At 54.0% G+C, this 18,516-nt stretch overlaps 1 protein-coding gene across 1 annotated transcript in view; it reads left to right on the top strand.

Annotated features, from left to right (window-relative positions):
- The window catches only part of Rbm19 (RNA binding motif protein 19), an 85,591-nt gene extending 73,952 nt beyond the window's left edge, over positions 1-11,639 (top strand). Inside the window, exon 24 of the mRNA XM_031337658.1 lies at positions 10,028-11,639. Within this exon, the coding sequence (XP_031193518.1) occupies positions 10,028-10,125 (98 nt within the window). The 3' untranslated portion in view covers positions 10,126-11,639. The remainder of the gene's footprint in view (positions 1-10,027) is intronic.
- The last annotated feature ends 6,877 nt before the right edge of the window (positions 11,640-18,516 follow it).

The following is an 18,516-nucleotide window of genomic DNA, read 5'->3' on the forward strand; positions in this document are numbered from 1 at the left end:
CTGACCCCCACTTCCCCCAGCTCCTGACCCCCACTCCCACTTGTGGCAAATGTTGCGTGCTGTGAGCTTGTATCTGGAGTGATCCATTCCTATCTGGTGCCCCTGTTTAGCTCAGTTGCCGAGTGATGCCAGACTTTCTATCTAGGGCTATGGAGCTTTCCAGCCCAAGCAAATGCAAAGCAAGAGAAGCAGGAGATTGTGCACAATCAGGGGCAGGCTCACAACTCAATAAGATCCCAAGTCCTGATGGGCAGACAGGACCTGTCTACATCGACAGGCATCGACAGCCCCAAATGCACCCGTCGGCAAATGTTTGTGGAAGGCGCTCTCCCAAGGCAGGGCCCACCTCCCCTGTGGTCTCCCCACCACCCAGCCCAGGCCTCCAAGACTGTGGGCTCAGCACTTCTACTCTGTGTGGACAGAGGACCCTTCAATAAATTGAGTTCCAGAGACTGAATCATCTCCTCCCAGGCACAAGGATACAGCAGATGCCAGCCCTTGATGTGTCTGAGCCATCTCTGTGGCTGCTCACAGCCGCAGGACCCACGAGGCAGGTGTAGTAATGAGACTGAGGAAGATAACCCTGTGTCTGACTCTCCAGCAGCCCCAAAATGGCCATGGGTACTGAGGCTACCGTGCATGGCTGTAACACCTGCCAGGCGTGGCCCTGCAGGCGCTATGGCAGGTGCAAGGCTGCCAGGTATGCAGATCCCCCAGGAACAGCATGCACCCCACCCTTCACCTTGTCCTGCACATGTGCACAGCAGCTCATGTCCTCAGAACAGGGCCGTGGGCCCTGCAGCCCGGGCCTCCTTTCTCCTCTGCCCTTTTCCCTGCCAAAGAAAGTACTAGCTCATTTGTATTGGAGTCTGCATTGTTCTGAGCCTCCAGGGCCCTGGCACAGCCCAAGGGCAAGTGGGATTTGCGCCCAGCTCCGGCGTGGGCCCTGCACATTGCCAGGAAGGTACTCAGACCTCAGGTGAACGCCTGTAAGCTCTGGCCCCACAAGGCTGCCTGCAGCTGCAGGCCATGCCTCTCCCACAGCCCACTACTGACATGGGAGGGTTGATGGAGACACACGGTTCCTGGATCCAGGGAGACAGCTGAACTGTAGCTCAGGCTAACTGACACAGCATCCCTTGACATCACAGAGCTTCTCCTCCCCTGTCAGGCCTTGCCAGGATTCAGGGAGATAGATACTGTCATTGACCCATTTAGCAGATCAAAAAAAGGCTCAGAAGGGGCAAGAAACTTATTAAGGGGTGCCCAGCCACCCATAACACAGCTGGAACTCAAACCTAAGCTTCTAGTCATTCTCTTGACTGAGCCTTTGCATGGGATGATCCAGTCGGCACCTATATATTTGATTCCATATGTGTATGTGTGTGACTGTCCTATTATCTCCTCCATGAGCGTGGCCCTGGTGAGTCTCAGCCTCAGCTTTGCCATCTTTGGACACAGGGTGTCCTGTGGCTCCAGAGAGGTAACACCTGGCTTCTGGCCACTCTCCCAGGCTCAGTGAACTGAGAAGGATGTAATTGGGCAGAGAAAAGGGGGAGCTAGGTGCTGCTGAGTCTCCAGCCATGGCCCGGGGCCTGGCATACTGCAGGCTTTCCACTTACTGGTGCTTAAAGGAGCTTTGCTTTAAGCCCCACCCCCTTGTCTGTCTCATACTGTCTGCAGTCCCTGGGTGATGGCAGGCCACCACAGTGTCCCTCCCTAGCTGGTGCTTGGGACCCAGCTGGCAAGCCCACAGTACAGGCCAGGCCACGGGAAGAAGTTACCCTGAGTCAGTTAGAGGCACTACAGCCAGACAGGTGCCTTAGGGAGGAAAAGAGGGAGGAAGACTAGTCCTCTCTAGTCCATTCTCCCTCTCCTGGACTCTTTCAATGCCCCCACTCTTCTTGGACTATCCCAGTCTGGTCCTTTCCCCCATTCCCATCCCTCCAACTCCCCCCTTCTTGCTCTCTGCCTGCTGTCCCCCCCCTCCCCAGTCAGGAATCAGATATTTAGTCTCCAGCCCCCAGCCCTGTAGTAGGTGAAGTGGTTTTCTTCTCTGCCTGACGTGTGGGGTGTGAAAAGAGTGCTCAGGAGGAGAAGAAAGAAGAAAGTCTGCCTCTAGCTGTGTGCCTTTCTTCCCGAACGTGTTACAAACCAGCAGGGTCACAGCATTGCAAAGCTTTCAGGGCCTGGCAGGCCACGGTACCCTGAGCACGGAAGACAGAATAAAATGGCCGGGAAGCGATCCACTGCCCAACCCGTCTTAAACTCACAGCCAGGGAGGCTGGGCACACGGGCTTTCATTTAGCCAGGAGCATGGCTGGGCTTCCCTCTGTTGTCTTATTCCAGCTGGGGAGGCCTGATGGGCTGTGGTTAGTGGCTGCAACTTTCACCTCCAGAGTAGGAGCTCAGGCATGAGCAGCATAGCAAGTGGCTGCAGCCGCCATCCCTCCACCCGCCTTATCCCCTGCCCACCGGGCCAGCAATGGTGGCCAGAGCAACATAGACAGAGAGCACACGCAGCAAGAGCCCTCGGCACAGATAGGAGGAGTTCTTGCCAGTCAGCCACTGGCCTGGCACTCTGAGCCACCCTCCTAGCCTCACAGGATAGGGATGGAGCCCCTGTCCCATCAGCCCACTACCTCACCTCCAGGCCTGCACCATTCCTCTTCGTGTTACATACATAAACACACACACACATATGCATACACACACATACATATACATATACACACACACATACATGCACACATATACAAATACATACATGTACACATATATACACATGCAAACACATACACATGCATATACATATAGACAAACATATACATACATACATACACATACACACACATACACTTCCCTACTAGCTTAATCCCCCAGGGGACACAGCCCCTTCCTTGTTCTCTAACTTACCTTGCATCAAGAATAAAGCCGGCTTCATAACTGTCCACAGAACAAATGAATGAGCCCCGTTAGATCCAGTCATAGTCGTGGCTGATATTAGCAGAACACCTAGCATGTTCTGGGCCCTGTATGGTGCTGATTGCAGCCACCTTTACATTAGGTTTCGGCACCAAGGCTCAGCACAGCCAGGCTATTACCCCAGAGTTCTTTAGACTTGAAACATGTAGACAGGCCTGTTTGGAGCCCGATAATCTCACCTTGTTCCTCAAAGCCCTATCCTTCTGCAGAGATGGTAAACTCTTACTAAAGATGAGCTCAGCCTCAGGGAAGCCAGAGAGAGCTCTGTCAAGGGCCTTTGTGCATCAGCAGCACTTAGCACTTTTATGTACAATTTAAAAACCTGGTGGCACTTTAGCCTAGCACACTCGGAGAGAGACAAGTCCCACATTGCAAGACCAGACAGACCCAGAGTCGGCTGTTGACTTTCCTAGGAGCACACAGCTCTGGCCCTTGTAGAACAGATAGCCCATTTCCTCCTGCCCTTCGTTGCCTACAGTTCCTGGGTCCCAGGTGGCATGCACAGACATTCTAGATAGCAGTCTCAGTGTAAGCTTTCCTGGGGGAAGCATGTAGCTTTGTCTCTCACTCCTTTCCCTCATGGATGTGGTGTTTGTAGAGAGGGCCAGCTTCACAACATGTAAGGATCAAAGTTCTTCTGGTAGCAGGTTGCCTGAAGAAAATTAGAATAGATGCTACAACATACCCCAAGGGTAGGGGTGCATCTAATGTGGCAGCTAAAACAAGCTGTCCCATGAAGTCAGCTTTTCTGTGTGATTGCAAGGGACCAGCCAGCCAAAGGCCTATGGGAGAAACATTACAAGCCCAGGGACCCACAGGTACAAAGGCCCTGGGGCAGAAGTGTGTTGACCACTGGAGCGGCAGCAGGGAGGGATCTGGCCAGCCATGGCAGGAAACCTGACTCTGCTCATGTTGCCCTGGGAAGCCCTGGAAGACTAAAGCAAAGGCCAGCATCAACTAACCTCATGAGTCTATATTGTTGTTGCTCTGTGGGATTGCAGTGAGTAGCACTGGAACCAGGCCTGGGGATCACACTTTGGTCATCCAAAGATGGTGGCCAGGACCACAGCCAATGGCTGCAGGGTGGAAAGCTGCTGGGAGACTGGCTGTGTTGGGAGAAGGGAGAGCTGCCCAGGGTGGCATAGAGAAGGCAGGGGAGAAGCAAGGGTGGTGCCCAGGTACTGAGCAAACCAGGGAAGCCAAGAACAGGTGTGGAGTTGGGAGTCTGACCAAGCTGGCTTTGAGACATCCCAGGATGCCCCAGGGATATTAGCAAATAGATGGATGAGTTCAGAGCTCTGGGGTGAAGGCTGAGCTGCGATATAAATTTGAAGTTATCAGCATACAGATGATATTTAAAGCCTGCCAGCGTTTCCACACACCCCCATTCCACACCTCCATCATCAGCAGGATGGCGTGCTTTCGAAAAACCGGGGACCACAAGAGCCCGTTATCCCCCATCAGCCCCTGCAAATGGGCCTCCTTGATCTGAGCCATGAAGACATAATCATCAGGCTTTCAAAATCATAGGCGGAAAGTTCAAGCAAGTATGTGAAGTCACAGAATTTATTATTCAAAACATCCCCGGCCTGCCTCCTTCCCACTCCCTGGAGATGGAGCTTTTGTGTAAGCTCCACATTTCAGCCCTTCATCTGGGTACCTCTCACTCTTACCGAGACCTGCTTGTGTCAGCCCTTCCTCTGGATACCCCAGACTGTCACTCTGGGTCCCAGGAGGGCCCAGGGTATACAAGAGGACTTTCATCCTGGCTCCTGCTTGCATCAATGGCTCCTACCTCGAAAGGTCAGGATATGTATCACTCCCTCCTCCCACCCCCCGTTTCCCACAGTTGGTGATGGGAATTGAGGCTCACAAAATGGAACCATGTGGGCCCAGGCAGCTCCTGGCCAAGGTGCAGATGGATGGGGGTCTGTGGAGGGGCCTCCAGACAGCAACCGCATCTCCCAGTGAAAGTATACTTGGAGCCTGCAGGTCCTTGAAGCCAGCTGGGGCAGGTGTGGCCCAGCCACACCCCCTGCCTTCCTCTCAGCCCCCACACACACCTGAGCCTCCCACTCCAAGCGATTTGACAATATTCTCCACATTGTGCTGCCCTCCCCTGGGAGCGACTGTCCGTGCGAGGAAGGGACCTGCTCCCAATCCCACTAAATTGTTATTGACTTGTGTTCTGTGCGTTCTGCAAACATTTCACTCAACCGTCGCCGGCAAGCCCACGAATCCCTGCTAGGGCTAACGGGGAAGCCAGCTGTGCCGGGCCATCTCGCCTGCTCCTTCTCATCGATCACAGAATTAAACTGACAGGAGTACTGCAGGGCAGTGTGGGAGGGGTGGGGTCTAGCCACCATCCTGGGAGGGGCCCAGAGACCAAAGGGTACAGGCTGGCCAGCGTACCTGACGTGCAGCCTGGCCCAACCAGGGCAAGCCAGGGAAACAGCTTCAGTAGTGGCTTCGAGTGCCTGTGATAGGCAGCAAGAAGCACGTAAACTGGAGGCCACCAGCTGAGCCGTCGGTGCTTTCCTTGCCTGCGACATGTGAACACAAAACAGTATTGGATTCATCACTGTTTGGCCACTGGAAGATCTGACCTGGAAATCAGTTTCAAGGCACTCTTAGGAAATCAGGTCTGGCTACCCCGGTCCTCCATCCCACACAGAAGCCTGCAGAGCCACTGGTCATTTATGAGATGTGTGCCCCCTGTTGCCCAGTCCACTGCACATGGTCCTCCCAACAATGGGACTCCTGGTTACTCCACAGCCACGTTTCTCCCCATCGTCATCTTTGCTTGGACCCAGGAAGAAAGGAAGATGGTAATGAAAACGAGCCTCCAGTCCAAGCAGGGCCATCGTGTATCCCTTCCTACCTTGGGTTAACTATGGTCTGGGTTGGGGCTCCTCATGCACAGGACCAGTCCAGTTATCTGGACCTACAGCCAGGAAGATGCCCAGATAGACATCTGAAGAGAAGTTAGCCTGTAGCCACTTCATAACCTCCCACCACTTAGGTCCCTCCCTCACTCTGGGCTATTACAGTGGAGAATGTGTCTGTGAGAAGCAAACCCCATTGCCCATGTTACTTGAGTAAGATCTACATTCCTGCCCTTTGAGGTGGGTCTTTTGGGCTTTGGGTCAGTATCTGTGAATACTGCCCCATGACTCACTCTGCTCCCGCTTCTCCTGCTGGCACTCTGGAGCAGGGAGCTGGCACTTTCCGCTGTAGGGCAAGTGTCTGTGGCACTTTGGGCTTGGCTGTGGTATGAGGAAAAGGCCCCAGAGTGAGCTCAGCACCATGTGGAGAGCCTCTCTGTACCCACGGGACTTCCCCAGAGCTCAGGGATCATGTGCCCAACTTGTGGAATTCCCAGAAGAGAAGTCTACAGTCACCCTGCTGCAGCAATCTCACAGGCACTTAGAGACCCGTCCCTGCCTGTGTCCCAGCTCAGCCATGGCAGCTCAGCCTCCTCATTGCTGGGTGCTGACTGTCAGAGTCACTTAATGGTGCATTTAATACTTCTTGTCTACCTTGGCCCATGCCTTCTGGCAACTGAGTGTTCACCCTTGTGCTAGTCAAAGTCTTGGAGGCCTTGTGGCTAGTCACTTCCTGCATTTTGAAATGGGATCTCTCCATTGTCTAGGCTAGCTGCTTACCACAAGGCTCAGACCATCTTCCTGTGCCATCCTCCCTGGTACTGGGTTCAGGCATGGCCAGCATATATAACTTGTACTAAGCAGCTTCGTCTTCATTCAGGAACTGAGCCCAACAGAGAAACCAACTGGCTTGTGTGCAGCCTCCAGCCAGAGCGACAAGGTCTGCTACTGGCCCACTGGCTTCCCCTCCTGGGTTGCCTCTGTCTGGCCTGCCTCTTCATGGGGCCCTTCCAGCATCCTTTCTCCATGTCAGCCCTGTTCTCATCCCCAGCCTCCCTCTCCTCCCATGGAGCCCTTTCTCCTGTCCTCCCACAGTCCTCCGCCCGCCGGTGCCTTCCATGCAGGCGACATTGCCAGCCAGGGAAGGGAAAGATGCGGGCTGGCATTCTGTCAAGGAATTAATTGAAAAATAAAACCATTAGGTGGGAACTGGAGAAATGCAGAAGTGGGTGTTTGGAGGTTGGGGGGAGGGGGCAGGACTGGGGGGCTGTTGGGGGCCGGCACAGCTTTTTGTCAAGTTCATTTCTCGGTATTGATGTTTAGTGACAGTCACTTGTTGTTTATCTTCGGGAGCAGCTGCGCTGTCGAAGGAAAATGCACGGCTTGTTCCGTTTATTTATTTCACACCTTCCCCGGGTTCTGCTTTGTGTTTGTTTGGTGAAGGCCCACGGAGGCCTCCGACACAGGGAATCGGGGTTTCCACAGCTGTTCTTGCCAGGCGGAGCCGCCACTCCATGTGGAGGCAGGCCAGTTGGGGGCTGGGTGGCAGCAGCAAAGACACAGGGCTCGGCATGTCCTACAGGCGAAGTCGGGGGGTGGGGGGGAGGTGTCCAACCCCAATCCCTGACTGTGGACTTGAGCACAACCCATCAGTAAGGTGCACCCACCCCATCCTTACAGCCACCCCAGGAGGTGGCAGAGAGCAGGGGTGACATGCTCAGGGTTTGGGGTCCTGGAGTCATGGTCACTGCCTAGCCCCTGTGTCCCAGGCCCTAGCACCTCCCTGGACAACTTGTTTTCTAGCTTGCAATTGAAGGCGTTGCTGGGTGGGCCATCCAGCACTTACACTGGGCCAGGCCGAGAATCAGCAGAAGCAGAAGTCACAGGGACAGCCTCAGGGGAGCCCAGGCCTTCAAGGGGACTGGTTCCTTGTTGTGGGGACTCTGGGGCCTCTAGATGGGACTTCAGCAGAGTGGCACATACAGAAGGGTCCCCCAAATGTCACCAGTGCCAGGGAGGGAGGGAGGGAGGGAGGGAGAGAGAGAGAGAGAGAGTGTGTGTGTGTGTGTGTGTGTGTCACAGGGTGTTCATGGAAACCATCCTTGACTTCATACATTCTTTTCTCTGCTCCTCCTGCCATAGCCTGATCCCTTTGAGCCCTCTTGTACTCGTGCCCTCTTCAGTCAGCCGATCAGTCTCTCAGCAGACATTTACTGAGGGCTGCCAGGTACCAAGACATTTCTAGGCGTTGGAGCACAGGTGTGGGCATGACAGGCATCCCTGCCTTCCATCAAGAGACAAAATGCAGTGAAGCCAAAAGGTTGTATGGGTACTGTGGGGGACCCAGGGATGCTTCACCACAGGCGTGAAGCCCCTGAGCATTCCAGACAGGCCAGGGCACTGCAAAGGCCCTGAGGTGAGTGGAATGAATATCAGGATGGGGAAGTGGCTGGCTCCTGTGGACTGGTCGCCAACAATATGACAGTTTGGCTTCCCCCAGGGACAGGGCAAAGCAGAGGTTCTGCAGGACAGAGGGATGGGCTCTAGAGTTGGCTTGGCAGGGTCCCTCTGTTTCCTCCAACATGGAGATGCTGGGAGAACCATCATAGTGGCAGAAGGGATCTGTGCTGGAGGTCGGGGTCTGCTCTGAAACAGCAAGGATACCTGAGGGACACCTGCCCCCTGCAGCTTCTCCCCAGCCAGTCTGTCCTGGATCCCCACCCAAGTAGCAGTGGGAGGGGCACCAGATACAGCCTGGGGCCCGCTTTGTTATTGTCTATTTCCAGCCCTATTACCTGCCCACGATCTAATTTCCTGAGGCCATTGTGCAGCAGGCATGAGGCGCAGAGTAAAGAGAGGAAACTGCAGGGAGCCGGGCCACTTCCTCCCATTTCCACAGTTGGCCATGATGGGCAGAGCCTCCAGACCTCAGCTCCCAGCCAGTGCCCCCACCTCCCTTGTCTCCAGGCAGCGCAGCCCTGCAGCTCTGTTCATGCCTCTCCCACCCAGGGGTCTCATAGGAGCCTCAGCCAGGGACAAGGTCCCAAACAGAAGGGCTCGGTGCATGGTGGGAGAGGGGAGCCTCAGGCTGTGCCAGGGAAGTGTGGAGAGCTGGGGCAAAAGAGACCAGGGTGTATAGGCTCTGCAGACCTGGGGTGATTCAGAAAGCAGCATGGCAGCTACAGAGGGCGGCCTGTGGGCTCGGGTCTCCTCAGGGGCAGCCACAGCTAAGGTGTGGGAGCACCTGGGGAAGGCAAAGCTGACCGGGAGGGAGTGAAAGTGGCTGGGCCGGGGCCGCCATAGAGGGCGGGGCCGGGGACCGCCATAGAGGGCGGGGTCCACATCCTCATAAGTATGGGAGGAATGAGATGAGAGGGATTCCTGACTCACCCCTGGAAGGAGCTAAGGTCATTGTCCACGCTGGAGCCAGGCACTCTGCCCACATGGTGCTATCTACTGCCATGTAGACACATGACCCATGTAGATAAAGGGTCAGTCAGGTGACTGCACTCAGAGGGCTTCCCAGAAGGAGCTAAGAGTGTCCTGAAGGCAGGGATTCAGGTAGGCAGCCTCTTTACAAAATAGGCCTTCACTGATGAATGAATGGTTAGACCAGGAGTAGAACTGGTGAGGTGAGCAGCACAGAGCTACTGCTAGGTTCCTTGTCTGTGAGGTTGTTAAGGACACTAGTGCCTTAGCATACAGTCGGTACTCAATCCGTGGCATTTGGAACAGCTGTGTATCTAAATCCCCCCAACCCCTACTTGTGCTGTCTTCTTAGAAAACTCCTCTGCACTCATCAAAGCCCAGATCAAATAACCCCTTTCTTCCAAAGCTACCCTCCTTGCTAAGGTCCCCATACCCCTCTAGAGTCCTTGGCTATTGCAGCTATGCACCTAACATTGAGTCCACGGCCAGCATAGAAATGAAGCTGGCTTCTGCTTCAGCCCAACTGTTCCTGGGTTGAGAGGCCTCTGGTGGGCAGGGAGGAGGCAACCCTTGGGTGGAAGACTGGACTGACCAGAGCTGTGTTTGTTCTCTTCCTTGGTTTGTTCCCCATTTGCTCTCTCCTCATGCCCACCCCCACATACCTCTGTCTCCCCCACTCACTGCTGAACCCTCTGGGGCTCTTTTCTCCTCTCTGCCATCTGCCACAGAACCCCCGAAGAAAAAGCGGTCTGCGGTGTTGGATGGGATCCTGGAGCAGCTGGAAGATGCGGACAACGATGACAGCGAGCAAACTCCCCAGCTGTGAGCTGGCACTGCCAGGGTGTGTGGCTCCAGGGCCTCGGGCCCAGGCAGTGCGGTACAGGAGGTCTCCATGGGTCAGGACCAAAGGAGATAAAAGCTCGTGGCAAGTACGGGACATGAGAACAACTTTTCTGCAGACTCCACTCAAGGCAGAGGACCCAGTGCCCCCTTCTGACTTCCACAGGCAATTGCACTCATCTGGCACACAAAGAGAGATACACATCAATAAAAATAAGTATTTTGTTTTTTTTTTTTAGAAAATCCCCACATCAGATGCAAGACAGCCCCCTCCCCATGTGTCACCTCGCCTCTGCCACCCCCCTGTCCTGCACCCTCCCCACAGTCTGCAGCCCCAGCCACCACTCAGGACGGCTGGGGCAGGATCAGCTGGGGCTGTGCATTCAGGCTTTGCTGAACAGAGCCGAGCTCAGGCTCAACATCTAATTCAATTTGTTCTGCTGAGATTGAAATATGAAATGGTTGCCAGTCAAAAACGTTCAAAGGACGGGGAAGGAGGGAGAGGGTGCCTGCTGGAATTTAAATTTTAATGAAAATGACTTTAACCCTTCGGTAAGGCCTGGAGTAAATGGACCTCTCGATTGGGTCCCAGGAATGAAGCCTCCCAGGCTCTGCCTGCCTGTTCCCTCTCTCTCAGCCTCACTGGGAATGGCTAGGGGGTTTCCCCTGCAGAGTCGCTTCTTAAAGCTTGGGCTGCTTCTACCTCCTGTAACATGCCTGCCCTGCTGCTGGGGCCCACTGATGTGAGCACCTTCATCTCCCCACCCTCTTCAGGACACATCAGCCCCATCAGAGCTGGTGACACTGAGTTCCTCCTTGTTTGCATGTATTCTAGGTAGGACTGTGCTGCCCAGGCTCATCCTGCACTCCTGGGCTCGGGCCACCCAAGCCTCCAGACATGGGGCCCTGCGCCCACTCCTGATCCTGGCAGGCCCTGGGGACTTGGTGTTTGAAATGGAGAGGAGAGTCTCTCTCTCTCTCTCTCTCTCTCTCTCTCTCTCTCTCTCTCTCTCTCACACACACACACACACACACACACACACACTCCTAGTTTCTCAGAGCATCCTAGAGGTGGGTGATAATCCTGCAGTACCAACGCTGCACAGAGGGTTGGCACACTTCTGCCTGGCAGTGGGGACAAGCAGGCTTCCAGACCACCATCCAGACAGCCCAGAAACAGGAAGCCTGAGCCCAAAGCAAGGGAGGACATGAGTCCACACTGACTTTATTATTCAATTCATGAAGTCATTTCTCGGGTGCTTGCCACAAACAGATCCACAGGTTTTCCAGGCTCATTGGCTAAAAGGTGCTTGCTGAGAAGCCTGACAGCCTGAGTTCAATTCCTGAGCCCCAGTGGGAGGAGAGGACAAACCCCCACACGTTGTCCTCTGACCTTCACACATGCATTCACATGTGACCACACCAAAAAGTGTGAAAACTCTAAATGTATATATTTATGTATCAAATTATATTTTAATACATTTATATATTGAATGTGTATTTTTAATTTTTCACATTTATTTTGTGTGGATGTGTGTGTGTGTGTGTGTGTGTGTGTGTGTGTCCGTCAGCAACAGGTGAAGGGCCAGATCAAGACACTATTCATATCATTTTCTCCAAACACTGCAGTGCCAGCTAAGATCATATATCTACACGGATTGCTACGCTGGTAAGGCTGAGTCTCAGCTCCATCACATGCAGGCTGGATGACACGGCACTGACTTCTCTGGGCCTCAGAGTCGTCCTAGGACAGACATACTGGCTGGTGGAAAGAAAGCCATCTTAGTTATGTCTTTGATTGCTGCGATTAAGCCCCATGACCAAAGTCAACTTGGGAGGAAAGGGTCTGCTTAGCTTACACTTTCACATCACTGTTCATCACTGAAGGCAGTCAGGGCAGGAGCTCAAGGAGGGCAGGAACCTGGAGGCAGGAGCTGATGCAGAGGCCATGGAGGGGTGCTGCTTACTGGCTTGCTCCCCATGTCTTGCTCAGTCTGCTTTCTTATAGAACCCAGGACCACCAGCCCAGGGATGGCACCACCCATAATGGGCTGGGTCCTCCCCCATCAATCCCCATTAAGGAAATGTCCGACAGGCTCTCCTACAGCCGGATATTATGGAGGCATTTTCTCAATTGGAGCTCCCTCCCCTCAGATGACTCTAGCTGTGTCATGATGACATGAAATTATCCAGCACAGATGCTTAAGTCAGGACATGCCAAGAGCTGGGAAAGGCCCCAACACACACGCTATACACCCTCTCCTGTGGTCATCCCATCCCCCAGTGCAGTGTTCTCACCCTCTACCCCTGGCAGGCTCCCACTTCCTGGCTGCCATGGAGGCCAGAGTGTTCCAGCACAAGCTCTAGGCTGGGGTTGTCACTGTGAGCGACAGAGGGGACCTACACGTTCATTATATCATCACCAGATACCCAGGATGCCTTCATCTCCAGCTTCCATAATAAACCCCACTCCTCCTTAATTGTGCCTGTCCTGACAGTGATCCACTGAGGCCAGAGTGCTCCTGCCCTGGGCAGGAGCCAACACCAAATGCATCCATCCATGCGGATCCACACAGCAGCAGCCTCTGCCTTCTCCTGGGAGCCATTGAGAGTCCTCCCTCCCCCACTATTCTAGGTGATATCACCACCACCCACCCCGGACACCTGCAGTTCACAGAGTGGCTTACTGGGATCATAGGCAGGGATTGACATTCAGTGGGGAAACTGAGGCTGGAGAAATGAGCCAAGCCACTCAAGATGACTATCCCAGGAAGGTGCACCACCTCCTCTCAGGTCCCACCTCATGGCTGACTAAAGACTGAGCCTCTCTTTCCCTTTTGCACTGCAGGAGGAAAAACAAAATCTTAGTGAGCATGTGACCCTACCATAACTTCATGGCCAGGAGTCACCACAATCTAAGGAACTGTATGAAAGGGTCTCAGTGTTAGGACAGTTGAGAACCACTGGGCTAGGGAGACAAGATCCAGCCCTCGAGCATCCCCAAGCCCTTCCATCCCCAGTATGAGCGTTTTTGCATAACGGTCAGCGTGAGATAGTTTGCAGAACCTAAAATGCAAGCTTCCTAACTCAGTGCTCAGTGAAAGAGAATCTTGTAGAGTCAAGGGTCTCCAGCTGCATTGATTTTTTTTTTTTTTTGAGAGTGCACACAGATGAAGGTGTGTTCTGCCCCCTGACCTTGGGGGCTTTAAGTACAATGGAGGCAAGACTCCAGAGTGACTAGAAAGGTGACTGTGCCTGGTGCTGCTCACAGGGGACTCTGTCATCATACAGTCCAGAGGATACCCACGCTACTCAGCACAGTAGAGGGAAACTCCTGCCCTGCCCCTCAGGCACACAGCCTGGAGTCCTCATGTGGCTCCTACCAGGTTCCTTTGACCAGGACATGGTAACCTGGGGAACCATGGTAACCTGCCTCCTCCTGGGAGCCATTGAGAGTCCCTCCCTTCCCGACTACAGGTGATATTACCACCACCCACCCTGGACATCTGGGAAACAGTCTACGTAGTTATGTAATGCTGGAAAACAATCTATAGTAGTTAACTGTCTCCTTACTATGACCAAACACGTGACAAGTGCAACTTGAAGGAAGGAGTCTTTTTCTTTTGGGTCACAGTTGGAGAGTGCAGTCCATCATTTTAGGTAATGGCTGGCATGTGTGCCAGCCACTGTGGGAACCTGATGCTGCTTTCTCACATCTTGAGATGACCAAGAAGCAGGGCCAGGCTGTGGACCCAAAGTTCCTCCCAGTCCTAGTGATCCACTTCCTCCCAGAAGGCTCCATTTCTAGAAGGTTCTCCAACCTCCCCAAACAGTGCCACCTGCTGGGATCAGGTGGTCAAACACAGGAGCAGTCAGTGAGAGGGACTGTGCCCACAGGTGTGGAAATGGGGGAGGGATGATGTGGAAATTAGGGTCACGAGTGCACCCAATCTCTCACACATTTTTAAAGATTTATTTATTTATTATGTATACAATGTTCTGCCTGCATGTATGCCTGCAGGCCAGAAGAGGGCGCCAGATCTCATTATAGGTGGTTATGAGCCACCATGTGTTTGCTGAGAATTGAACTAAGAACCTTAACCTCTGAGCCATCTCTCCAGCCCCCTCTCCCACACATTTTTAACGCATCTTCCACCCTTGTCCCTTTCTGGGCACTACCCTAGAACCAGACCCACTCTATGGCTCTTCTGCTCTCCCCACCCCTTCCCCAGGTGCAGCCTGTCTGCCTTTCACATCTGGATGTCACCCCCCCCCCCAGCAGTCTTCACTGGCCACCTGAGACTTGGCCCCTACAACCTCACCTGACCCCTATCCACACCCTAGTCTGGGGACTCCATCACCTGGCCGTGACCCCTTTTTTAGGGCAAATATGTTGGGTTCTTCCCCCCCTGCTATGTCAAGAGGTCCCCACTGCATCCTCCTGGCACATAGGCAGATTTTTTTCGTACCAGTCTGAGGTTTGCCCTGCCCAGCCCAGCAAGGTGTTGGCCAGGCAAGTGGCTTGCCTCTCAACTTTAGGAGGAGGAGCACTACTAGGGACTCGGTGGTGCTCCTCAGGTCCTTAGGGTTTGGGTGAACTTTCCAGATAACTCTCTCCACTGGAAGGGCTTGTGTTCTGTCTTCCCTCAGAAGCTAGGAAGGGGAGCCGCCATCCCTGCCAAGGGGGACCTGCCAATGTGGGTGCTCCTCCACCCCATGTGCATACCTCCCTGAGGCAGCTGCAGGTTGCAAATGGTGCCCATCCCCAGTTGAGAAGGTACTCAGGGACCCCACCAGCCAGATCCAGTTCATCTTATTCCCCCAGAGTTGTCCTTTCAGACCCGAATCCCTCAGGGAAAACTTTGAATTTAGGAAGCTTCGTCTGGGACGTGGCCTCATTTCTCTGCGTTCTGGTTTCTTTGCAATTCCCCAGGCCTGGCTGCCGCCCTCACTTCAGAGCCTGAATCAGAGACAGAACCTCCACTTTGTCTGTCTCCCCCATGCTGCGGCCTCATTTCTGGGGGACCCTTGGAGGAGCCAGCATCTTCCTTGTGCTCTCAGCAGGCCAGGTCTGAAAAGCAGTCTTAACTCTGCCACCTCCTGTCCTGCGAGGCTTGCCTTCTGCCTTCCTCTGTTCCATATCTGCTGGCTCCTGCTGTATTCAAAAGGTGGCAGATGCTAGGGTAGAGGCAGTAGGCATTGATCAACCCTGACCCCTGACCCCCGGCTCTGTCCAGTGTTTTATTTGATTCTGATCCAAGCATTCAGCTTCTGGAACAAAAGTCATCCTCTCTCCCAAGATAAGACCACATCCAAAAATCCCCATTCTCAGGGTGAGGGGTAAAGTGCCACCTTTTGACCCCAAAGCATAGGCTGGGAAACCCCACACAGCCTGGTTCCTGCCCAGAAGGTGCTCCTTCCTCACTTGAAGACTGGGAGAAGGCCATTCCTTCCAGATGGTTCCAAGGACCCAGAGGATGTATATCAAGCCAGAACCAAGAATCAGGTCCAAGAGAAACGTGGCAGCCAGACATTCTGCAGAGTCCGGCTGATCACTGCCCAGTGCTAGGCAGAGGACAGTGAGCCAAGGAAAGAAGTCCAGGTTCCCATGTCCTCCTCACCGAGGGACCGAGTGACAAATGATACCTATGCGGCCTGTGCCAGGACAGCGTAGCATGCATAAGTATCGGGGAAGAATTGCTCAGTGGTAGGTGATTCTGAATTCCAGCTCCAGACTCCCAGTCAAAGAATGATGGAAGTCCTGGATGGGGTGAGAGGCATGAGGTGCCTTCAAAGCAGGGAGAGAGGGGCAATGATGGGAAGCCATAGCTCCTGGTCATCCTAGCTCGAAGTCCTGCTACTGCCCCTAGGTCTTTTTTTTTTTTTTTTGGTTTTTCGAGACAGGGTTTCTCTGTGTAGCCCTGGCTGTTCTGGAACTCACTCTGTAGACCAGGCTGGCCTCGAACTCAGAAATCTGCCTGCCTCTGCCTCCCAAGTGCTGGGATTAAAGGCGTGTGCCACCACCACCCGGCTGCCCCTAGGTCTTTACCACCACACAGATAGTACACTGTCAGCCAGGGGCTGCTCCCAAGATGCCCCTGTCCTCATCTGAGGATCGTGGCAGTGTTTCAGGGCTGCACACATCCCCTGTCATCCTGGAGGCCTGGAGCAGTCACGTGGCAGCTGGCTGAGGCCTCAGATGTGTCAGCTCATGAATATCAATCAGGCCGGGTAATTCACAGAAAGAGGAGTCCAGATTGGCTAATAAGCAATGGTTTCACCCCAAACCGGGCATGGGGAAGCAGAGCTACAGCAGCGGGCATGTGTGGGCATGATGTGACCGGAATTGGAAAGCCAGAGAGCAAAGCTGTAGGCAGTGAGCGAGGTAGGGGGTTTGCCAAGCAGCTTGAGGAGTGGGGAGGTCCCTCATAGGCAGCAGGCTTGGAGCATCTATAGGTAGAGATCTGAAGAACTCCGTCTATGCAATGGGAGGGGGAGCTGTGGCTTTTCAGGGTGCTTGGGACCCCTAGCATCCAGCTGACATCAGTCATGGGGAGACCCCTCAAGTCACCTATTCCCTATCTGAAAGTGGCGGGACCACTTTCTCCAAGACCCCTGGCCACAGTTAGGGCATCCAGTTGTGTCCCTGAGAAAAAGGTGAGCTGTCTTGGAAGGCTGCTCCGGAGGACTGGACCTTCATCAGGGAGGGCAAGGCCGGGGAGGAATGCTTTCAGAGCCTAGATCCCTGAGGATTGAGGGTTACCCACTCCTGTACTAATCACTCCCTGTGACTCTGGAGCCCCAGGTTCTCACCAGAGCCAGGACTCTGAGAGACTCAGGGAGGGATTTGACTCACCAGAGGTTTAGCCCTGTTGCTTACAAGCTCTTACTCCAGGAAAGTTTACATCTTCTGATGTAAATGGGAGTCAGAAGCACCTCCCCCCAGGACCCACTGGGTAATCTTGAATGAGGTAAGGCCACCAAGGTATGTGTCTCACACAAGACACCAAACCTCTCTGAGCCAAGTCCGCATGTGTAGGGCAGGCTCCAGGCACTAAGATGAGCTGTCTAAAGCCCCTAGGATATTGTGGGTCCTGGATGATGTCACCTTTCTCCACCTCTCCCACTGTTGACAAGGCTTGTCCACATCCGTAAGTGACATCACTGGTGCCTACATACAGGTCAAGTCATTTCGTAATCACCCCACAAGGCAGGCACCCACCGCACACTGTCTTACCCTCAGCTCCAGTGAGGAATTCAGAAACCAGAGAGGCTAGGAGACTTGCCCAAGACCACACAGCTCACAAGATAGCCCAAGCCAGAAGCAGGCTGAGCAGCTGCCTGTTCCAATATATACTGCCCTCACGGCAGTTTCTGTCCAGCATCCCTCAGACCCAGGAGTGCCACCCTGCCTATTTGCATAGGCGGTGCCAAGGCTGTGGGAGCCGGAATCTTTCCTCCCTGTGCACACAGGGAAGGGTATGGCGGGTGCTAGGCAGAAGTGAATGAACGAATCTTTCACCTACTGGGGGCAGTCTATGTTGGTGGTCCTCATTGCTGGGACAAGAGTTGTCTCCAGCAACAGCACATATGTCCCCCTTGAGTCCTGCTAGAGGATACGCGTAACCAAAGCAAGCTCCAGAAAGTGGCATTGGGGGTGGGGAGATTTATTGATGAGACATACATGAACTACCAACTTTGAGATGCAGTATAGAGGAGGCAGAACTCAGTCCCTGCCATGTTCCTGTGGGGGTCGGGGGCAGAGAGATGGGTTTTCTAAAAGTGAAAGTATTGTACTGGGCTGAGAGACATCTGGAGGATGGAGCAGGGGGAAGGCACTGTGTAGCAGGGCTTCTTCTCTCAGGGCCATGTGATGGCCTCACTGCTATGGGATAGTGGCGATATTGACCTTACTGGGTTCTGCGAGTACAAAGATGAAGGTGATCAGGAGCCCATAGAAATTCAGCAAGTGCTCAATAAAGGCGACCCCAGGGCCCAGCTGGCCACCACAGCTTGCTTTTATCAGCACCTGCAATGAGCCTGTGGTCTCCATGCCTTGGGAATTTGGTGGGGACAGCAAACACCTGCCCCTTGTCTGAAGCCTCTGGTCCCCCCAACCCCCGCCTCACTGCCCTGTCTGTCTGTACATCCACCGAGGCTAGCAGCTGGAGAGCCAGCCTGGTAGGCCCAGCCGCTGCCACCCGTGAAACCCCACGGTTTCTCATTTTCCCCTTGAGTGGTTTCTCGGCCTGGCTGGACCCGAAGCAGAGGCTGCGATGGAGACCCAGACATGGGGAGGGAGGTTCAAGCCCCTCCCCCTCTCTCTGCTACTCCTCTCCCGGGACAAATGGCTGAATACTTGGGGAGGGTTGTGAGA

The sequence above is a fragment of the Mastomys coucha genome, unplaced genomic scaffold (assembly GCF_008632895.1).
Source record: "Mastomys coucha isolate ucsf_1 unplaced genomic scaffold, UCSF_Mcou_1 pScaffold22, whole genome shotgun sequence".
Lineage (NCBI taxonomy): Eukaryota > Metazoa > Chordata > Mammalia > Rodentia > Muridae > Mastomys > Mastomys coucha.